Below are 25,127 nucleotides of genomic sequence, written 5' to 3' on the forward strand. Positions count from 1 at the left end.
TTTTTTTTCAGGAGAGTATGTGATAAAAGGAGAATTAGACGAAACCCTTTCTGGAGCGGATTGCGGCTCCTCATGTGATTTGCCACTAGGAGATCTTTCCCTGCCCCTTCCAGAATTCCTTTTAGACGAAGCTCTTCGTCTCGTTGATCTCGATGATGAAACGTCTCAGGTAAGTAAATATTTTTATAAATAATTTATTAAACATACTGCAAAACTCACAATAAGTTTCGAATTTTGATCTTCAAAACCTCCAATATTATTTTCATCTTAAGTAAAGTACTAGCTTACTACAACTTTGCAGGTTCTTTGGAACAATTTTATTTAATATTTGGTATATTCTAATGTTTAGAATGTATTTTCTTATATTGTTAATTTGATTAGATGTCACGTCAAAATATTTACTCTAACATCAAAACAATTAGTCCAAACCAAATTTCTGAGATGTCCAAACATAAATTGAATGAAGTAGCTTTTTTTCAACTTATATATGCATTGGATTTATCTATTCTAAACAATTGGCATCAAAAGGAAGAAAGTCGATTTAAGCTGCCAAAAACGCATTGAGGAACATGGGGATTTACTTGGGGACTATGAGGATGTTCTACAGTTTCTTGGGGATTTACGAGGACGTACCGAGATGTACCAGGAATTTATTGGAATTTAGAAAGGTGTACAGGATTTATTGGGGATTTACCGGAGATGTACTTGATTAGTGCATGCGCGTTGCGTTCATTTATTATTGCAGTGCTTTACAGGTGAGCCCTTAAAAGTTTTTAGATATTTCCGAAACTGTTCAAAAAAAGAAAATTTAACGACGACGAATTTAGTAAGACCACAATATTGTATCCGTGATTGTTTTTGAAACATTTTCTGCGTATTATTTTTACAGTATGAGATATTTCTTGTTTTTAATTCATTCATTAAATTAAAAAGATGATAAATACACAGACACGACACTTTTATTTAAGCAACTTAACACAATTTTACAACATATTTTATTGACTTCCGGTAATCTGCCGACCCAATGTATATTTCCACGAGCCGCCACTGAATGTTATTTTATCTTGAACAATTTCGGAGGTATCTGGAGAAAACAACTTTCAGGGACTCACTTTTAACGGACTGTAGCCACTTATCCGCCAGTTAAGTGTAATCGGGGCTCTCTATCGTTGAGCCCAAAATGAACATTATTTTAGAAATTGCTGTAATAAAAGACGTGTTTACTGTTCTTTTCAACCTAATTGGACAAAGGTTTTGAAAATTTTTAAACTGACCGCTGTAGAGACAAAAAACCAGGATAACAAAAAAAGAACTAAAGAAAACAACATTTGCTCAAGGCCCGGTTGACTCGTCTCTATATTTAGATCTTCCCTTCTTAATGAAAAACGCGGTATGTTAAACTATTTATTGTACATTGAAGAAAGTGTGTTGACCTTCCGGTTTATTGATCTATCATTCACGATCGCGCACACCAAAATGCAATAAAAAATTAAGTGGTTTTTGTGTTTTTTCATTGCAGGACACCACTATAAACCTAAAAGATTTAGAAAATCTTTCTTTGGGCGCTACATCGGTAAAATCTGCCAACACTTCCGCTATTTCACCTTCAGCAGCCGCTGAAGCTGAATCTTCAAGCCAAGCTGATGGTGTACCATCTTCCCCTGAGGCAGCATCGGTCGCAAAGGACACCGAAGACGAGCTAAGCTTATTCGCAGACATGATTCAAACACCGCAGTTCCACCACCCTCATCACAGGGCCGCCTTCCAAGTAAGTAGCTACCAATGTCGCCAGTACTGCCAATGGCAAACTGAAGGTTTTCCTTTCAAGCACTCTGAATTCTAACGTAGAGTACTAGAAAAATCTAAATACTTGTGCATCAAGTTTGATTTCAGTTTGTTCATTATTTTGAAATATTGCGAGTTCTTCGTAACAAATGAAACGCTACCCCAAAATGGGGTAGTTTTCTTCAACTGCAAAGAAAATGGAAGTGTAGAATTATATAAAGCGTTTTCCGCTAGAGGTCGCTACGGTCTCTTCGATAATTGACAGAACCATAATTGCCAGATTGAGTTATTTGAAACAAATTAGATTCGTCTGAAGAAGATACTTGTAAAAGTAATTTCGACACTTAAAATACCAATTAAAATTTGAAACCTTTGATAACTAACTGAATTAATATTTATGGGTCCGACGATATTGGCCAAAATAACTTTTTTAATTTATGTGCCAGTAACTACTAATATCTATCAATTTAGTGGATGAATCTGGCAACACGAAGCAATTACTCGTAAAGCAGTGATGCCACTGCAATTTTCTTGGAAGAAGAGAAAAACAAACTCAAATAAATTACATACCAAGAAAAATAGTAGAAAATTTTCAATTTTCAACCATAACTAAAAAAATATAGATATAGTAGGCTAATAACGATGTTAATTCGTATATTCCTGTAGTTTTAACAACGCAGTTCACGGTATAAAAATATAATCATATTTGCAGTGAAAATTAATCCCTAAACAGACAATTTCAAACATAAAGAATCACCAAATGATGCGGTAACCACATCAGTTGTTGTCATGGATGAATTGCTGCAGGTTAATTTATAGGAGATCCGGTTACCTCGTCTACTTCCAAATACGTGGACTTTAAATTAACACGTTTTTGTGTTTTATATAAGCCGTCGCAAAAAACGTGATACTTTGTATCAGACTTTGCAGCGAAAAGAAAAGTATCTTCTTAATGGCCTTTTTCACTAACCTCCATTTGACATTTAATTGGTAATCAGTAAATACACATCATTAGAGAGTATATATTTTTATTTCCCGCTAGACAGAACCAACCAGATAAAAAACGGACTTAAGTATAGCTAAATTGTCGTAATTACATTAATAAGCGAATTATATTGATATTACACTATTTTGTTCTTGTTAACTGATTGGATATTGCAGTTAGAGGAACGTAACGTAATTTTGTTACGATTTTCCTTCTTAAAAAATAGGATAATAAGACAAAAGTGGGGAATTTAATGTTTTACGAATGTTTCCAAATCTTCCATATTCTGCACAGTTTCCCTGTTCTACCTCTTGCATTAACTTAGCCACCAACGCTGATACATCAAATTTGGAACACACCTGTATCTCGGTGTTAAGTAAAAAAATGTTATTATCTTTTGCGCGTACAATTGGTGCAGTAGCGGTTTGGAATTTAAATTGTTATTAGACAAAAAATGTTGAGCTCTAGAGATTTTTTTGCAGTGCAGTTGTGCGTAATACTGGTAATTAGTTAATTGAATTGAGAATGTATCTAATTGAAAGGTAAATATTTATCTTTTAATGTAGAGATCTCTATGTAAATAGTAATGGATTATTTATTAAGAGAAATATATTTGTAAAAGATGGTCATTTATGTATTTCTTCTACAAACGATCTTAAATTGCCAAATATTTTACACAGTAACGTGAAAAATAACTTGTTTTCATTTTAATATGTCACATTGAAAAAATGAAATACTTTATAGACTATTGCATAAAATATAACATACATTAGTCGGTGTTGTTTAAATTTGTAGGCAGCCCGCGTGTTCGGTTCCGTTTTTCACTCATAGAACTATCGCACGAGCTATTTCTAACTATTTCCATCTACTTTCTCCAGCACGTATTCCAAAGAAGGATAAAGTCCTGGTTCGGGTAATCTTGACCTTGGTCATGTCACAAAAAATCTAGAGTAATCGATTTGAAATGTTAATAATTTCAGAATCAGTAGCCAAGTAGAAAATTATTTTATTGTGGTCTTGTTTTAACTTTTGTTTTATTAAGATTTGTGGTTCTTCCAAGGTCGCCTAATTGGACGCCTTTCCAATTCGTTCTCTGCAGATATTTACTTTGATTCGATAAAATGTAGACGAGTATATATCAACAATTGATTGAGAAACTGAAGGTTGTATGCTAATATGATTTTAGACTATATATATTTATGTTTTCAATATTTTGAAAGTTCTAAAGAAATATATTTGGTCGAACATTTACCAGCTATAAATAGCAGCTTTACAGGGGGGTGGAATATTGTCTGTAATTATTTATTTGCGCAAATTAGTACCTTTTATTTAATTGCGAATCATTCGATCATCGCTTTCGTTTTTAGACACTAGTGCGTACACACGGAAAAAAGTAATATTTTACGCAATTGTAGCACTATCGACTGTAATTTATATTGAGAACTACAATTTGTGTCAAACTTTACCAACAATTAATTATTATTAAATAAATAAATTAATTTTTTTCTTTCTACTTGCTTTCTACTATAAACACACAAATTTCGAATAGTGTAAACATGTATTGCGTCTCGTGACTATTTTTATTAAAAAATACAAGCAGAAACTTAATATTTTAAAAAATCCTTTGCAGTACACTCTTTGCTGTTCATATGGTTATTATTCACGGTTTCGAAAAATAATACAAACAAGTGTAAGGTTATAAATTATACATGAGGTCTCTACAGGTTACACTGTGGTTTGCCTAATTGTGTCCTGAAAGAAAACACTTAACTGCACAGGTAGAAGCTAAGACTTTTGTCACAGTGGGTCTCCTGATTTCAAAAGATATACATTCTCACGAAAAGCTACCCCTAGATAAACATTGAGGCAGCATTCTGGCCCCAACTGAACTATTATGTCATGTCAATTGCAGAAGATCAAGAGATTATTGAGATTTTGTCCTTTGTTTTCTTTTGATAATCAGGTTTATTTTCCATAATCAAAATATTTATCCAACAGTAACTGTTTGAGATATTTTGATTTTCAATAAAGAAAAAAATGTAATGTAAAATTATGCACATTCATTGTTAAAAAAATGTGTACTTATTTTATTAACAATGATACAAGAAGCTAATTTTTTTAAATGTACGTATGTACTATTAAAAATGCCTTAGAAATATATAGGGTTCAAAAGAATCCTGTTAATGTGCCTGCTCCGTTCGTAAAATCCTAACCTAACTTTTTCGCACTAGTGCGTAAAGCAAATATTTTACACGCCGTTTTTAGAGAATAATTATTAAATAGTTTAGTATAATAGTAATAATTTAGTGTAATAGTAGTAGTAGTCGGTGAATACGATGCGTTTCTTTTGTGGAATTTATTTCAACTTATTACAGAGTCGAATGCCGTTTGTCCGGACAGTGAGCATGGAACAAAGATGGCAGGACTTGGCTAATTTATTAAGTCTTCCGAGTCCGGCGGACAGTAGTGGCATCCATCACCCGTTCAGCCATCACCATCCTGCTCTTCATAATTATAGTCACCCTCACCCTCACGGAATGAGCTACAGTGCCGAGACAGCCAGAGGCGTGCTTCTACATAACGCTACTTTAACTCCCCCTATGGGAGATATAAACGCAACTGTGCCATATAGTAATTTAGGTAAGTAATACCATTGTTTAAATACTCTATATTTATTTAAATAACTCTCCCGGAGCTAGTATCATTTAAATGAGGTATAATAGAACAATTAAATAAATGGGCTCATTATGCATGAGCCATCTACAAGACGAGTTCAGAACTAACCACATTAGTGAATGAATATATTCAAAGATAATAACTCAAAATTTATTTTGCAGGTGGCACTAATCTTGGTAGTGCCGTAGCAACGTCGATGAACCTCACCAATAGTAGCGAACCGATGGGTGAACCCAGCACCGCACCACATTACAAGCTGGAACCTTCTCATGATGTAGTATATTATCAGGTAAGAAGAATAGCTGCAGTGCGAAAATAGTAGGCAGTAGAGTCATAAATAAATTAAATGGCAGTTTTTACTATTTCATGATTTGCTAAACTAACGCATCTTCTCTATATGGAAATTTCAATGTAGCCTTCATTTCGCATGACATTAATATATTCACCCAGCGCTTGCGTTTTTTATTAGAATCGCCTAATATAATCGTCTTTGATTATATCGTGTGCAAGAGGCTGTATAGTTTGACTTTTTGGAATCCCGTCCTGTCTCGGTTTTCAGCTGAGAGGCTGAGGTGTGTTCATTCGTGTCATAGGCGTGTGATAGTGGCAAAAAGCAAAGTGAAAGCAATAAAAAAAATTGAAAGTGACAATTGTTAAATATGTGATTCGTAAGAAGATTCACGGTTTTATGTTAAAAATGAACTTCCAACATTAGAAAAAAATTAAATTGCAATGGCAGAAGCTCAAGATTGAATTGAATTATCGATACTTAAAATGAAACCGAAAAAGTATGCTGATAGTAAGGAACAAAATTGTAGAACGGCGAAAAATTATTCAGAAGAAAGAATATAAGCAGATAAGAAGCATTTATAGAAGGATTTTTCTTGGACTAAAAGCACCCTCTGGTAAATGGTGGCGATTTTACACGTATCGGAAGTGAATCCGAATTTTTGGATAATGGTTTACACGTGTTCAAGTCGCGAGGAACAAATTACCGTGGAGATATGGACAGTGAGATACATATTTGAAAAATGATTTGTATCTATTTTCGAAAACCTGGTGCAATGATTGTAATGGATAACGCCTTCCCATAACAAAAAAGCCACTAACATCTGCTTAGAGAAAAGGATAAATCAACAATGGTCGAATGGAAAACATTGAATATATAGACACGATGTTAAAATTATTAGCAATTGCACAAAACGCTAAATACATAAAATATGTAGTGGCTAGCGCTCACTACAACTTGCTTATAGCTATGTCTCATAATAAAAAAAGAAAAAAATTTACGCAGGTGGTAGCAAGTAATCTTTGCCTGCGAGGGCAGAATTGCTGAATACATATTTCAGTATAAATAAAAAAGTGCCTATCTGTTGGATATTTGGATATAGCGAGGTAAGTCTACGTTTGTAGAATAATCTGGTTATTTTGTCAGTTTTCGTAATAACATTTAATAATTTTTGGAACCTTCTGAACTGATACGCCCATGGAGCCGCGTTTCCCACACGCCTTAAGGTAAGCGTCCACTAGGAACGGGCTAGATTGAAACATTGCATACCGCCTGTGTTAATTGGTATGGGACCGCCTCGTTGCGACCCACCGCGCCAGTAGAGGACGATATTCTGTAAAAACATAAATGTGAGGCGAATTTCTGTTTTGCTATGCGCCCCGCCTGGTGGACGCTTGCCTTTACTCGTCGCAAGGGTCTATTTGTGGAGAATGAGTCACTTCCCACTATTTTGCCACTGAAGTATACAGCTAAGAGAGGGCGTCATACAGTTAAGAGAGGGCGCCACCAGTTTCTTGAACGCTGCCAATACACCAAACGTAAAACGGCAAAAGAGATATGCAGTAAATATACTTTTTTATTCAAATTTGTGAAAATTAAAATTTGTTATAGAAATTTACGATTTTCTTAATTAAAACATAAATCAACTATAGCGTAACCATTGTTATTGGTTGATTTAGTTTCTAAGAAATATTTTTAATATACTTGAATTTGAAACTATATAAAAACTTACCTAAATAAAATTATAACATTTTACAAGACAAATGTCCTCTCAAATAATTTATAATTAATTATCATATTTCATTTTATCGAAAAGTATGTAAAACAAACATTATTGCGTAAAATATATAAATTGTATAAATAATATTCCTTCTCTCTCTCTAGCCTTTATGACCAAAATTTCATTTTTGGTAAAGCCACCCCATTTTTTAGATAGAAACGGGGTTCAGTTGGTAGAAACCGGCGATCTGATGTTTGCCAACTTTTCTCATATTACCGTAAAAGGAAATAATGTAAAAAATTTGACCCGCATTTTTTTAATTTCCGCGTGAAATCATTATTTAGCTGGCAGTTTAAGAAAAAAATACAAAAGTGAAACAAATTTGCGGACAGTCGCGACAGGCTAGACTATGCCTTAATTGTCCCGTGCAAGGGCGTCGCCAAGGGGAGGCAGGGGGGTGCAGCTGAAACTAGGGATCATTTTTTATAAATAGGGTAGATAGGCAGTGAATTTACTGTTTTCTATACTGTGACATTGCCATGAACAAAAGAAATTGATGAATTGTATGCATCACTTTTAGTTCACCGGTTCAGTGTTGCGAATATATTAATAAGTAACTTTATTTAATAATAATGAAAACATGGCAAAAATTTTAATTGAACAGTAAATGTAGAGATATAATAAGATAAATTATAATTCTATGTATAACAATAATATCGAATGATTACACTATTATTAAAAAGGAGTTCAACTACTCAAAGCAAATACGGAAAGAATCTAAGTTTTATATAGGGTGTTTGTAAAATCGTTAGTAAACTTTGGAAGACTAATACTGTCTAACAAATGGAAAACATAACTTGATCTTATGATTTTTTCGTTAAAAAAATTTACTGTCAGTGTTAATAAGTATACAGTTTTTCTGTAAAAGGACTCGATAAATAAAGTAGAACAAACTAAAAACGCCTGTTTCGCCCTCGATTTTGTACCACATTGTTTATAAAACTACGTATGAATTTATTTATTTGTAACAAAGTTTTTGGCAAGTGGCGTTTGACATTTTCACTGACATTTGTCTCGCAACAACTTTTAATATATAAGAATAATTAAATAAATTGTTGTCTAAACATGTGTGAGTAACCGATTGTCCTTCAAAAATAGAACAATAGTTTGATATATTTGTCCGTCTTATCTCATTTGGTGAAAAGTTTATTTAAAAGGAACATTAAAATCGCAGATGGCTTCTTGATAACTTAACATTAGATTACGGAAACTGTTAGATATGTCGAAAAAAATAGATAAATAAATTGAGATATGTCGAAAAAAAATAAATAAATAAATTGGAGAAAAGAAAAAAGTTACAGGCAATATCTACATTTTTTAGTTCAACGCTGCTGATTATAGATTTATCATACATAAATTTAAATAAGATTAATTATTATTAATTACTTCAACAATGTAGACGCAAGGTGGATTAATTGGAAGGAAAATTAATTACAAATAGAAAAAAACACTAAATGTTATTCGAAAATTACGTTCACTACTTGTATATTATACTACAGTTAGGTAATACCTTATTAACATTCTATTTAAAATTTTTAAGATATCGTTGGGAGAGCCAGAGGTGTGGTATTTAGTAGTCGTTACTTGTTGTGAATCAATTTTTAAATGGTGGTATTGCGCTATTAATTTTTTTTAGAAATATAAAATGTACTAGTTAATGGTATATTGCATATTAAATCATAGGAAATTGCAATTTCTATGAAGTGTACCAGACTATACAAATTATTGTGTAAATTTAAGTAGATTAAAATAATACAGTGCGTATTTTAAATTATTTGCACACTGACAGGGTGGCATAACAATGAAGTATATAAATCCAATGACTTCCGCTAGAGGTCGATACGATCTCTTTAATAATAATTGAAGGAAAAAGTGAAACTAGATTCTGCGATTTGTACCAAATTAGATGATTTTTCGTCGGCAATATAAGTAGAAGTAATTTGTATACCTAAAATACCATTTGAAACATAATTTAAAAATAGAAAGTAGTGATGCTGACGCGCGCATATTGCCACTATAATAGACTAAAATATTCTAAAGATTGAAATTGAATTGATTCTTTCATTTACGGTTTCATAGCTTTTCGCAGTTGTATACAGGGTGTTATAATTTCATCGACTAAATTCTACGGATGAATTTCTGATAAAAAGTTTATGTGAAATTCTTCTTTCTTTTTTGAGTTACATGATGATAGTATTATTACTACTTTTAATTACCTACTCTCATTTATTTTATCCGTTTTTTTAAGTTAATGAATATAGAAGTTACCCGTTAGAAGTAATATACAAGGTGATACTTTTTATGAAACGACGACGACTGTACTCTCTTGGGTTTTTTGCTGCGGCGATACTGGTTTTTTTATCTCGAAATTTCTTTGTATCTTCAACTATTTCTTGAAAGATCTTTCCACTTCTTGGATCATCTTCAGTGGATTCTATTAGTGTAAATATTTGCAACTATTTTGTTCCTTTATTAAAAATTGATTTTCATGTAACTTAATTTTCAAGAAGATTTTTGAGCATGTTTAAATTTAATATAACAGGTCTACTGGTATATTGGTCTCTATAACCACCACTTGAGGGCTCTCAGATGATAAAATAATCACAATAATTATAATTTAATTAAGATAGATTAAAGCATTTTAACAAAAAGTAGTCCTTTGTTAAACTACAGATTTTAAATCTCTGAGATTTATCCAGATAAAAAATATTGCTTAATATAAAAATATTGCCAGTTATGATGATATTTGGAGCTAAAGGACGGTTTTGTACGTATGACGCAGACATGGAAATAAAAATTTCTTACGAACTTATCGGTTGTCATCGTTTAGATTAGTTTGAAACTAAACATTTTATGATTGATTTGCTGTTATCTTTTCTTCAAATGAAAAAATGGTGTGGTCTTAGACATCGTATGAATAATTTTTTTGGTAATCTATTGTATTTTGTTCATCGAATTACCAAAAAATTTAAATTCTACTTTTTTTATCGCCACATTATCTCTGGTTTAAATGATCTTGATCTATTTGAAACAAACTTAACCTCTTTATTTTTTGTAAATGTAATAGTTTTTGATCAAAAGGAGAGCTTTTATTACAATAAAGATACATCGAAATGAACAAAAATAAATTGAAAGCTTTAATTCTAAACGGAAAACCATAAAATATCGTAATAAATGTTGGAAATGACCACCTCCCACCATTACACAAGACTACATGCGTCGAAGTATTGATCCACGTATCTGATAAAAAAAAAATCCTGGAGAATTTTGCGCGAATCAATAATGCTGTCTCAGTTCTGGAATAGAATATTTTGCACAGGTGCCTTGTACAATCAAGTTTTTAAATGATACAGTAAACTTATTCTGTAGGATTTATATCGGGTGCTCGAGGAGGCCAAAGCTGAGGTCCACTACTGTCTGTCCAACTATTGGAATATGCATAGTCGTGCTCTTACATCTTCAAAAAGTACTGGAAGTATTTTGAGAAAGTATATGTCCAGAGAAAACTGTTATTGGTGATGAATTTCGGCTGAGGCATGTGGATTTTCTTCTGCCCACATGTGGTTGTTGCGATAATTTATTATTGATTCGCTTGAAATTTAAAAATTAGCTTCGTATTAAACAAGATCTGTGCCAAAATTTTCTTTCCAGAATTTAATGAGAAAATGTAAAAAATAATAACTGACATTAAATTTGCTTCAAATAAATCAAGCTAAAAGTCGGTACTAGGAAAAGTACATATAGTTTCATTTTTGTAACTTTCTACGTAGGTATTTAAGGAAAAAATAACTATGTTTTCTCCCCTTTTGAAGGGTGAGGAAAGAAGGTGGAGAGATTTTTTCTTCAACTGTTTCGTATTTATTTATTTGCACCCTGTGTATTATTACATACAAATTTTTATAATTATACCGGAGATCAATATCAAGTCTCATTCAGCTCGTACGAAATATAATCTGTAACCTTCATTACGAGAACGTTTGTTTTTAAATGAAATCGGAAAAAGTTCAAAGTTTCGTATGGTAGTTAGGTTTAGTGTTTTCAACTTTTTGCGTATATTGTCTTGTTTAAGCATTTACTTTAAATAATCCTAGCTATCTATGTTCACTTTACTTTTCTTCATATTGCATTAGTAGTATGTAGCACAGATGTTTGTAACAACATTTCCGAAACACCCCGTACAAAGACATAATGGTTAAAATATAATAAATTTGTACCTTCAATTATCAAGTTTACTTAAAAATATTTTAGATTAGTCGTCGCGAGCACACACAATTTTAACAAATGAATTTTATTAAATTATTACTGAATAAATTGTCATTTTGACAGTTTGGATGGTCGGATGACTTTTAATACGATCGTTATCGGAGAAGTTTAAATATTCTCATTTTATTCGTACAGGTTTGTTAAACATTTACTTTATGCACTATGCACAGTGAAAATCTGTGTAATTCGACGCACGGTAGTAAAAAAAATAGTAAAACATGGTAGAGAAGTATTATGTTACTTCTTTATCCATTAAATTGTTCTTTAATGCTGTAAACTTTTTATGTTCCTCAAATATGCGATTAATTGTTTTAATAATAACAATATCGAAAACAATTGCAATTAACTGTTTTGATCAAAATGATGCAAATAATCGACTGCTAAATGTAAGAAAATTACTTCCCTAACACCCTGTATAAAAGCACTAAATTCCACTCTGAAAATAGTTTTTCTATTACAGAATGGTACATCAGAAATGAACCAAACCGATGGCTTCCTTTCTTCCATACTAAATGACGAGGATTTACAGCTAATGGACATGGCTATGAATGAAGGTAAGGACATTTCACAATTAAATAATATGTATTTTTACTGTTATAGTTTTTCCGAAGTTCTATTGTAATATCAATGATTAATAGAAGGTGCCTATAATAAATTAAAATTACCTGAATCACACCAAATTTCGCATTGCTGCACTGCACTGCTGGGAAATTTGTCAACCACTTGTCAACAGCTGAGATTTATTTCCCAGTGGCTCAATGCAGCTGTGTTTGTATTTCGTTTGCCCGCGCTCGCATTCTTCAACTGGGCGTATACATTTCTACCACCTCCACGTTTAGTTCGACTAGACCTGTATATGAGTATGGGTAAATAAATATGGGAACAAGTTTTTTAAATATTTCAATGCCGAGTTGCTGCGTCAGCGACCGAACCTGGGACATACTGTCAGCCTTCAATTGATCGGAAAGACTATAACATTGTGGACTTTGGGATATAAATTTATATTCACTTCTTATCCAGCTCACAGAAGAATTTATTTACCACTAGTATTAAAAAAGTAGGTGGGCGAAATTGTACTGCAAAGACAACATATCTCTTGTAAATCGCAATGGTGAAGTATAAATAATGGTTTCATCAATCTTTTCTCAAACGAACTACTTATTGTATGAAAAAATTCTTTGATTAAGATCAGGCAACGCGTTGAGAATCTTGTCGCTAGGTGTAAGCACGCCTTTAGAAATCCTCTAAACGTAAGTTTTATTTTTTCATCGTTATGATATATTTTTGTATTACTACATATCAAATATATATTATGACGATGATTAGATAAGACAATAATTAGGTGAAGGGCTTTACCGCAAATTACTGAGTACAATATAGGATTAAAACTAATATTTACTGTATAATGACGCGTTTTTAAGTTGTTTCTAAGAAAGATCAGATGTTTGATATACATTTTTTCTTTTAAATGCGCAATATATTTTTGTTATTCGTCCATTACCATAATAATTTGAACTCTGCGTTTGAGGCTTATGATCCCAAATACAGTTCTATTTCTAACTCAAGATATAGTTTAACCGAAATAAAAATATTCATCGTTAACACAAAATATTGTGTAAATATGAAAAAGGTGATATTCATGCTTTTACAGAGTTAAAAATTAAAATTGAGATTATTGTTTCTTTTAAATATCGCACAACTGAAGGTATATGATTAAAGATCCTACCAATTTGACATTTGTTAATAGTGAAAAAGGTGTTGCATTTTGGATGGCTGCAAATGATATTTTTAATTGTTAAAAATACCCCCGTTGTATTACCCCATAAATAGTATGTACTAACATTTGTATTTAATTTTGTATTCCCGGGTTGGTATTACGGCAAAATGTTATGAACTAAGCAATTCAAGATGGCGTACGCCGCGCTTTTTTCGTTAAGCTAGAAATCAAAGTAATCTAGTCTTTCCTTAGGGTGAAATGATTAATGATTAGGGCAGATCCTACCACTCAGAAACCAACCAATTACAAACCTCCCTTGCTTATTCCTTGCGTGCTCTCATTTCTCATTTTCAGATCAACATAATAGTAAGCTGCTTTGTATTCTAGATTCATTCATTCACTTCAGCGGGAGAAGCGTGTTCGTCGCCATTTCACAAACGAATGCTAATGGTTTCTGTTTTTTTTTTGCATGGGGAGATCGTTAAGATATGCATTTATTAAAATCTGAATATTCAAATAGCGATTCGTTTCTTAAGACAATGCCGTCTCCTATTTTTCCATAATTTTATTCAAAACGTCGGATGACATGTTTTGGGGAGTTTGTGCATTGGAACTACTTTTCTAGTAATTATAGAAACAAACACACGATCTGTGATTTTGTTAGATCTAAATAATATTTAAATATGCATACTTCCGCTGTCATCAGTTAAACGGATTTATTAGTATGTATTTTCTTGATCAGATGGAGTATATATTTTTTTATGCTACAACCCAACACCGCTAAAGAACTATTTACTTATATTTTTTTGCTTCTGATGATATGCAGGTAATGTTTTTACTATGTTAACGGCATGAATATCTCACCCTGTATATGTATAAATTCATTTATTTTACGCAATAATGCCTAGAATTGGGGTAGTGTGTATACGCATAAAATTCATATTTTCGCACAGTAATAGAAAAAAATCTAAACGAGCTTCTACCTTTTTTATTAAATTATATTTCGATTTGCCGTAATATCTCGAAAAAATGAACTGCGAGTAGATGAAATATTTTATCCATATTTCATTAACCACAGCCAACATTTAAATACTTTAATGCGTCAATATAAAAATTATAATTACAATTACAAATTGTTTTCAGAAAATACTCTACTCTTTATATCAAAATTAAATTCTCTGCACGGTAACTAGTAGAAAAGAAATCGAATCGACTTTTTTAGACTATTTTTCGTTAAGTTGTTTTTTTTTATTTTCCCGTACAGTATGAATGAATGAGATAAAAATAAAAATGTCAAATTTTATCGAATTACATTTTTTTCCTAAAAAAAATTAGGTTCATATTTCATGGAATTACTAAACATATTATATATATATATATATATCAGTATAAAAATTACATTTATTCTCAAAAAATATTAGGTTCACAACGTCATATTAAGACTATTCGTTTGTTTCAGTAATGTTTTACTTTTAATAAAAAAAGTCGTACATTTTCATTCCTGTGGACCTTATTCTTTTATATAAAAATTAAATTTAGACCTAGCACATATTTATAGTTGCAGTATAACGCACTAAACATATTTAATAAATCTAAACAATTTATTTTTTTACAGTAGTGTAAAATATTTACATACTAGTGCGAAAAAATAATTATATTTTACGTACATGAAGTCCACTGAGAGAAAATTTAAATTTTTTTCGCTAAATTATTCTTTAATTCCCTCAGTATCACTTTTATATTAATTTACTAAATTAAATAAAAAAAATATATACATTTTAATTCGAACAGGCCAATTTTTTTATGAAAACTAAATTTTGGCCCTAGTACACATTTAAAATAGTTACAATATAACATACTGAACATATTATTAATAACATTCAAGGTCCTGTTATTTGGCGCTTAAATTACGAGTTCAAGTCAAAAATATATAAGAAAATGATTATGGCGAGCCGTTACATTCTGATGTATTAGGAACGATGCATATTAAATTTGTATTATCATTAATACACACTAAATTTGCTGTGTCACTGTTATACAAATAATAAGTCACGGAGCGTTAGACTTCAACTACTTAAATTACAAAAATAAAAATAGGCTAGTATACGTAGTTATTTTTATATATGTATATTCCACGTTATGTGTATTTCAATTGATTAAATTAATAGGCCGAGCATTTTTTTGAGACCCTGTGTCGTAAGAAAATAATATTAGCCACTATTTATACTCGCGAATATGTAATGTGCTAGTGATATTATGGTATGATCAGAATTAATTTATGTTCGCATCACGGTTATGATAATAGATAAAGGCAATTAAATAAACCGTTCACTGTTATTTGTGAGTTTTTAAGACAATGTGCAACAAGTTTTACGCTGTTTTCGGAAAATCCATGGAAATGCAGAATACCTTTGGATATGCTGTTGTAATTTGTTGTAGACTTTGTTGTTGTTGTTGTTGCTGCACATGTAAGTTTTACATTTTATCAATATTTAAATAAGCCTTAAATCTACCATTGCCATGTTGTAGGCTCGTGATAATGTGGTATATCTTTCCTATAATGACGAAATTTCCGTTTGATATTGACAGTTTTTCAAATGTGTATGGAATTCTCTCACTTTTATTATATAACCCGAAAAATTCATTTGTAAGACAAACCTTTACATGTGGAATTTGAACACCTATGCAAATTTAACGAGTCGAAATAAAACATTTTAAAGTAATATACGAGTATACCTTTACTTCAGGTCGATGTACAGTATAGATTAAATAGATAAGTAAACGATAAATATTGTGACTAAAAGTAGAAACTTCGACTCAATTTAAAACGTCGTAAAATAAAGTATGAAATCATTTTGAAAGCTATTGCTATCATTTTTAGAATTTGTCATATCATAATGAATTAATTACTTGCATGATTATACTAATTTATCTGCACAAAAAATTTCTACATGTAATAATGCCCCTTATTTGTTTCTCTATTTTTTGCCCAGTCAAATGTCAAGAATAAGTTGATGATAAATCATTATTTTTAAATACTTTTATCTCCACAAATGTTTGTCTGACGATGATGATGAATATTAACTAGTTCATATATTTTAAAATTTAGATGTTAGGATGTTTATTTTTACGTTTGTATTAAGCCTCCCCCTCTTGATTAAATAACTTAATTTCGTACACTCTTACGCCAACGGTGACTCGACGTACTAGCCTGCTTTATGTTTTAAATTTAAATAATCATCGTATTACAATGTTTGTAATAGCAGTCCAGAATTATGAAATTTGAGAACTTAAAACGGAAAATAAATTTGTCTCTGTACTGATAAGTACTAATAAGAAAATATATATCTCTGGCGGAAACTACGTCGATTTTGTTGATCAAAACCCGTTATTTACAAATTCCGCAGTCGTCTACGACACATATCATGCCATTTTTATGGCGTCACTTTTGAAGATCGATAAATAACCAAGATAAAAATTAAAACAGAAGTGGTAGAATCCATTTTGTAAAGAGTATTGCATTTTCCTACGTTTATCTAATTAGAAGAAAAAAATTCAGTTGAGAAAAATATATCATAAATTTGTCAAAGAAAAGAGCTTTGTATATTACACAAAAATGCCATTTTTTGTGCACTATTTTTGCAAATATACAGGGTGTTTGTAAATAAATGCGAAATATCTTAGGGGGTGGTTGCCAAAGTTATTTTATGAAAAAATGTTCATATAAACGTTGGTCGAAATATGCTTCGTTTCAGAGATACAGTGTTTAAATTTTAATTTCTTATTTATTTTTATTTTAATTAATTCAAAGAGTTTTAAATATATTGACTCGAAATTTGATGGTTGTATATCATTTAGAAATATTGACAGCAATCTACTAGATAATGTATCAATAGAAATTAAAAATACACAACTTGCAATTAAATGTTTTATTTTTTTCCTATCCTACGAAAAAATTGAAGAGACCAATTTCACTCAGAATTGATGGCGGATTTCTAAAAAAAATATCAAAACCGGAAAAAGTCAGTGGCTTATTATTTTTTTATTAAAAAGGTTGTGGCATTTTCGCACGAACGCCACTGGTACAAGTAGAAATATTCGAGCCACCCCAAAAAATGCTCATTTATCCCTCCAAAGGTTTCTCAAATTTCGAATGAATATGGTCAAAGCTCTTTGAAATAACCAAAAATAAATATAAAATTAAAATTTAAACACTGTATCTCGGAAACGAAGCATATTTCGACCTACGTTTATATGAACTTTTTTTTCACAAAATAACTTCGGCAACCAACCCTGTATAAGCGGACATACCTTACATTTTGTGTAAACAAAAATTTTTGTAATTTTTTCTAGTTTTGAATGTTCATACAAAATAATTTTAATAGGATATATTATTATCTATTTTGAAATTTCTTTCTTTCTTTCGAAGAAAATGATTTTTACATAAGACTACAAAATATTAACTTGTATGCATGTTATACAATACGTAAAGTATATATGTTACACACCAGTGCAAAAATAAGTTATAAATTATTCCATAATTTAATAAAATATATTAAACTGGTCGATTTAATTTAATTACTTCTTAATCTACCATTGATTGCTGATGCGCTGGGAAATAATCAATAATTACCTTATTGCTTTGATTAATTTTAGAACTTGTGCATAAAATTAAATTCTTTACAAGCTAGTGCATAATAAAGTTTTACTAATTTAATGATATTACTTTTACACACTTGCAACTGTTTAAAAGAAAAAGATAAACATGAATTACTACAATGGGATTTTTTCAACTTTTTAAATATATCACAAAACAACAAATTGGTCAGTTTGGTAACGATGGTTCCCTCCAATTTCTTTCAATTATCGAAGAGACCTTTGCGATCTCTAAGGAAGGACGTGGAATCATTGGATTTATACATCCTACAGAAATTGCTAACAATTATGCCACCCCATTGGCGTGCCAACATTTAGTGATTTTTCAAATTTTTCTCTTAGTAATGTCATAACTCGTAAAATTAAATTTCAAATCAAAATAAGAATTGTAATTCGCTGATTTCTTCACCAAAAGTATTGAAAAATATATTTTTAAGAAACGAAACTACCCTACTTTACAAAACATTTCTTATTTGTTAAGACATTTTTTGCCCACCTCTTCATCTATCTCGCAAAATTAATTCATCAAAAAACAATGTTAGTTTTCTAAAAGAAAAGAATAAGCTTCCTCATATTTTACTCGCATCTAAATAAGATTGATGAGCCAAGTAAATCGATCCTAATCACCACATTTTATGCACTGACATGTTATTTTTCAGGAATGTATACTATGCGTATGTTAGACAGTAACAATGCTATAAGTAACTTAAGCATGAATGGTACAACCGGTGCCACAACAATGTCACGAAATGACATGGAAAGGATGGACACTTCAAGCGACAGTGCCGTCAGTTCCATGGGCTCCGAAAGAGTGCCATCCCTCTCCGATGGCGAGTGGTGTGACGGCGGGTCTGATTCTGGACATACCACAGCCGAACACTACGTCACTGACTATCAAAGGTATGTACTTAGTTGAAAGAAAGTCTAAGTAAAGACAGAAATTTTTCAATAAATGACATGCTATCCACCATACTATCCGAACCTAGCACCATTAGGCTCTCATTTGTTTGGAACATTTCCCATGTCAGGTTTACAGATGATGAGACGGTTGAGGTGATGGTTTTTCTGTAAAGGGTGCTGCTAGACCAGGTGTCTTCGAAATATAATTTTTACAAGCACGTGTGAAGCAATGTTATTAAACAATTTGTTATTTGCTATTGGTGTTCCACGAGGAACCATTTTTACTGTTGCTGAGCTAAAGAACTTTAATGGATGGCGCCTATCATATGGTAATGACATTATTAGTCTATATAATTGCAGAATTCAATTAAAAAACTTAAAGTTTATCTCAATAACAACCTCTAAATATAAATTGGTCTATCACTTTATTAACTAATGATCCACCTGAGAAAATGTTTTTGTTGAGTCAAGTCATACACAGAAATCAATTACTCTTCAATTTTGAAATAATTTAAAAGTTTTGGACACATATAAACTCGAAATAAAAAAATTATTGTGTGCATTTCAAATGCCTTTGTCTTCTTTTTAATTTTTTATTCTTTGCCGGGCATCTTGGTTTTGTTTTAATCCAACTATTCCTTAACCCCTAATAAGTATAAAATCTCTCTATTAAAATATTTCTTTTTTTTTACACTATCTGACTGATCCATATTTCTGTGGAGTAGTGATATTGTTAAATAGCCATAGCTTATAGTAGGATCGTATTTGATACAAAATAATAAATCATTGCCTGTCAAGGGATCCAGTGCAGTACGGTTTTAAGGGTTTTAGAAATTCCCGTCTGGCACCCTTGTTCCTACAATAAATAAAGAGGAACCTGTTTTTCGATTTTACTTTTATTAAAATTATAAGTTAGTACTAGATCTATAAAAATAACTTTAACGAATACTACCCTTTCTTATACATTTACAGTTAGACAAACAGTCAAACTTATGAATTAGAATACCAGATGGTGCTACTTCCTAAAAGATCTTCTTCTTATCTATACTCTAAACGAAGGTAACGAAGATTTTTTGAGAGAGCCGCCATCTAGTATTCTCTTTACCAAACTTGACCGATTACTTAACAATATAATAAGGATTATTTAATTGTAACAAGACATTTTCTTACAAATTATAATTGTAAGAATTGGTACTGCATTGTACTGATTTTTATTGTAAATATTTATTTATTTTTTTGATTTTCAGCAAAATTCGACCGTTTGACTACAGTTACTCCAGTCGACAGCTGAACAATGGTATAGGCAACTCAGATTCCGCGCGTATCCCGCCTGTGGCACAGAAGAAACATCAAATGTATGGCAAAAGATACTTCCAAGACCAAAGTGCCACCAGCGCGGCTCATACGCCCCAAACGCCACTGAAATATGAATTCCGAGATGCCGCCACTTCTTCCTACAATATTCCCAATCAACCAGAAGGGGCAGTGGGTCCGAGAGTACCCGAGATGAAGTACTCTTGCTCTCTGGAATTCGGGCTGCAAAGCCACTTAGCTAGGAACTCCGCCGACCACATACAACACAACCACACGTACCACCTTCCCGCAGAAAGTTCTGGTGTTATGCAACGGCCTATTTCCAGAGACAAGTCGAAGTCACGCAAGTCAGACGAAGAGCACTTAACAAGAGATGAGAAGAGAGCTAGAGCTTTGAACGTTCCAATTGCGGTCGACGACATAATAAACTTGCCTATGGATGAATTCAACGAGCGTCTGTCAAAATACGATTTAAGTGAAGCGCAACTAAGTCTCATAAGGGACATTAGAAGGAGAGGCAAAAATAAAGTAGCTGCACAAAACTGCAGAAAGCGCAAACTCGATCAGATTCTAAGCTTGGCCGATGAGGTTAAGGAGATGAGAGACAGGAAACTTAAGCTTATAAGCGATCATGAGTTTGCTGTGAATGAGTGCAAACGGATGAAGGACAAGTATCAGCAACTTTACAGACATGTATTTCAGGTAAGCAGTACGATGAATATACATACCGGGTTTTCAAAAAGTTTGGAACCCCCCTCTATCTTAGAAAATAAAAAAAAAATGATTAGGACAAAAGTTGCAGGGTTTTGAGTGACCTTGACCATGACATTGAAGGTCATTTAGAGGTCAAGTTGAAAATTTTAAATGTTTTAAAAATTTTTAAACCATATACTTTTGACCCTGGAAATGGAAAAAATGGAAATATGTATTATTTTAGTAATAATTAAATAATTAATTTCCATTTTTTCCATTTCCGGTGTTAAAAATATATGGTTCCATTTAAAATTTTCAACTTGACTTCTAAATGACCTTCAAGGTCATGGTCAAGGTCACCGTTGGATTGCTCACTCAAAACCCTGCAACTTTTATCCTAATCATTTTTTTGTTTGAGCAGTATTTTCTGAGATAGAAGGGTGGGGGGTGGGGGTTCCAAACTTTTTGAAAACCCGGTATATATATTGCACAATTCTTCAATTTATATTGTTTGAGTAAACTGACAACATGGTACTGTGAACGTTTCAGTAAAGCACAAGAAACGAACTGCAAAATGAAACCAAGAACGAAAGTACGGAAATTATAAATACAAAAGCCTGTACATTTTGTTCTTTCGTTAATTTATCTATACCTTCTATTTTTTTTCTTAATATCATTCTTCATAGAAACCCCTACAGTGTATTGATTATCATAATTTTTAATACCGTTAAAGAAACGAGACTTTGTTTCCAAAACTCTATGAACGTGTTAAAAAATATTTGTTGACAATGATTTGTGTTGTGCAGTAAATAATTTATATCTATTATAAAAAATAAATTATAATTATTGTGAAGGAGCAACGTTTATGTAGCAAAATTATTTTCTCAATCAACATTATATAGAAAAAAAAAAGGTTAATATTTATTTGACCTTTCGCCTATATTAGATTAATTCAAGCAAATCTGCGTTTTATGATTTATAAAAGCATTAAGTAAAAACGACAGCCGATAAATGTTCCACGTGCATACGAGAATGTAGTTATTATTTTTGCTATACTGTAACGTAAATTAAAATAACCCATTGAAATTTATAAAGGTCTGGTGATTTCACATGCTATTTTATTCAAAACAATGGTTTTACCAATTTTTGACCCAATTAATCAAGAAGTGAGTTAAGTTGAAATAGTCATTGTATTACAAACAGTGTAGAAATTACCTAGCTTCTATAATTGGAGACAACATACCTAACTGGCCAATTTTGAGAAGTACTTAATATTCAATAGTATCAATTTTACTTACATCCTTCAATTTTAACATTCATTTTTATTTTACATATTTGAAAAATATGGTGTTGCGGTTATAGTCTCTGAAGTCAGTTGAACATGTAAAAAAACTCCTGACAATAAAATTTAATGAGTTTCATAGGCGTCCCTAAAAAAGTTTTCTGTTAAAGGTAAATTATAATAATTTGTATATAATGTGTAGAAAATTTCTATTATATGTTCATTTGGCTAACAACATATTTTAAATATTTATATCATCAAACAATTTTATTATATTGATGATAAATTTCATTTTGTTCCATTTCAAAAGGTCTCCAAAATGCCATGTTGTAATAATATTATTTCTCCATTTCGCAATTGTAATATCAATGATTAATAGAAGGTGCCTATAATAAATTAAAATTATCTGAATCACACCAAATTCCGCATTACTGCACTGCACTGCTGGGCAATGCGTCAACCACTTGTCAACAACTGAGATTTATTGCCCAGTGACCCAATACAGCTGTGTTTGTATTGAAAAAGAGGAGAACAAATATAACGAATTGAGACAATTTTTCGATCAATTTTTATTGGACCAAAAATGAATGCATTTAAGAGTTAGAATTATACCGGTTTCACACAATAATTACATGAAAAATGTACATAGTTGCAAGAAGCATTTTTATTATAATATTTAGAAGTAATTTGTCCATTCTTTGTTAAACATTTCAAATACCATTTTGACTTGTGCTCTTGCATCAAACCAAAATTTAAGCCTATTTCATTTTCAAGAAATTGTCAGAATTTGCTATATTTGTGGCACCTTTTTACACGGTATAATGTTGGGCTGACCCGTCAGTGTAAAAGATGCATTGAAAGTCAAATAATAAAAGAAATCGACTTACAGCTGTCATGCTGGGTATTTTTATTATATGATTTAAGATTGATGTTCAGTGTGTGTAGTATTATGATGTTTGTGACCACTAATGAATAATTCCATTATTGTGATAGAAATGGTTACTTTGGCAGCCATCGATTGTATCCTCACAATGCAGAAAAAAATGCAATTGCTGAATGTTGCAAACAGCGAAACTAAAAAAACGCACTGTAGGGATAATTAGCGGAATTTCCAATTTCTCTTCTGTTTATTGTTGATAAATATATCTAGCAATCGATAATTTTGTTCCAGAATTTACGTGACGCTGACGGGAATCAATATTCCCCCTACCAGTACAGTTTGCAGACATCCGCAGACGGTTCTATTCTAATGGTGCCCCGGTCAAACTCGACACTTTCAAATCCAGAGCGAAAGGACCCTCCACAGAACAACAAAGAATAAAGTTGCTTATTTATTTTTTGAAGAAAATTTGCTCAAAACCCATAAAATTTGCAGACATTTTTTTAATGCAGACATACAAATTAAATTGTAAACTATAAAATAAGCAATTTCCTTAAAGATACCTCATCGAAAATACCATTTGCTTTTGAAAATATAATACGGATTTTAGTATTTGTACAAAGGTCGATAACTTCTTACTTTAAAAAACCTATTATATTTTTCTAACATATTCAGGTGATGATAATGCCTTTTCAAAGAAAAAAGAAAAAAAGAAAGAAAAAAATCTTAGTGTATATAGTAGTTAAGATAAACAGTGAGTGAAATGTGTTTGACTGAAATTGGTGTAGGAGCTTACTGTTAGATATAGCATATTTAGTAAAGTTGGAACAGGTTTTGTCATTTAAGGAGCGTATGTGATTTTATAGTAATCATTTCATTAGAGTTATTTTAATTGTGTAGTAACCGTACTTGACTTTTTGGTACTAAGTAGGTACCGAGGTTCTAAAAATAATGTATTAAATAAAGTAGTAGGCTGATATTTTTTATAAACAGTATAGGTTTTGTACATTATATAGTATATGAATAGGGAAGTTAAAAATTATCCCGAGTGGTAAATTGCACCATTTTAATACTATAATTAATTGTGAATATTTAATGTTTTGGGATATTTAATCTATATGGCTGATATTTGTAAACGAAATAAAATGTAACAAACGAGTAAATAGAACGTAAATTTGCCAAAGGGTTCTTGTATTAGAAGTACTTCTAAAATTCCTGCAATTTACTATGAAACGGTTTCACCTTTGGATCAGACGTTATTTCAATATTTTACTTGAGATATTCAGCACCAGTAAATATATGTCCCGTTAAATTTTTTCAGGGGCGATGCCGCTGACGTTTTTTTAATACATAATGCTTAAGTAAACTGATTATACCAGTTGAAAGTAACATAAAACATTTCCATGAGGCTTATATCATCGTTTTAATAAGTTTTAAAAATTCGATGTATTGATAACTGTATTTTTCGATACCGATTTTGCAATTTACTTTTAAATATATGGTGCCAACAAAGATCTCATCAATTAATTATATTTTTTTCCAATAATCAGATATTTACTTATTACTTAATGAAATTTAAGGATCCACTGCTGTAAAATATTATTTTTATGCATGTACTACTCACATCATAATTTTTCTTTCAGTTTTGTAAATATATAAATAAAATTATATCTTAAACAGCATTTTTATTTTTTCAGTATGTAATTTAATTGCCCCATCTATAAAATTAAAATATTGTACAGGAAATGAATTATAAACTCGATAATGGATGAATTTGAAAATGATAATAGGCTGATTCCATCCCAAATCATGCAGAGCTCCATGCGGACTTGTCACCAAGCTACTGCAAAATATTTTTTATTGTTCTAGGTCAAAAATAAGAGCACCCCTATTTTTTCTTTTTCCTC

At 31.4% G+C, this 25,127-nt stretch overlaps 1 protein-coding gene across 4 annotated transcripts in view; it reads left to right on the forward strand.

Annotated features, from left to right (window-relative positions):
• LOC108916920 (segmentation protein cap'n'collar) overlaps positions 1–24,897 on the forward strand; it is a 96,991-nt gene extending 72,094 nt beyond the window's left edge. For all 4 annotated transcript variants that reach the window (XM_018723251.2, XM_018723252.2, XM_018723254.2 and 1 more), the window contains exons 4-11: positions 12–169; positions 1,520–1,768; positions 5,146–5,410; positions 5,608–5,735; positions 12,239–12,332; positions 18,811–19,051; positions 20,299–21,067; positions 23,512–24,897. In XM_018723251.2, the coding sequence (XP_018578767.1) occupies positions 12–169; positions 1,520–1,768; positions 5,146–5,410; positions 5,608–5,735; positions 12,239–12,332; positions 18,811–19,051; positions 20,299–21,067; positions 23,512–23,661 (2,054 nt within the window). In that variant the 3' untranslated portion in view covers positions 23,662–24,897. The remainder of the gene's footprint in view (positions 1–11; positions 170–1,519; positions 1,769–5,145; positions 5,411–5,607; positions 5,736–12,238; positions 12,333–18,810; positions 19,052–20,298; positions 21,068–23,511) is intronic.
• Positions 24,898–25,127: the final 230 nt, after the last annotated feature.

The sequence above is a fragment of the Anoplophora glabripennis genome, unplaced genomic scaffold (assembly GCF_000390285.2).
Source record: "Anoplophora glabripennis isolate ALB-LARVAE unplaced genomic scaffold, Agla_2.0 scaffold2, whole genome shotgun sequence".
In the NCBI taxonomy this organism is placed as follows: domain Eukaryota; kingdom Metazoa; phylum Arthropoda; class Insecta; order Coleoptera; family Cerambycidae; genus Anoplophora; species Anoplophora glabripennis.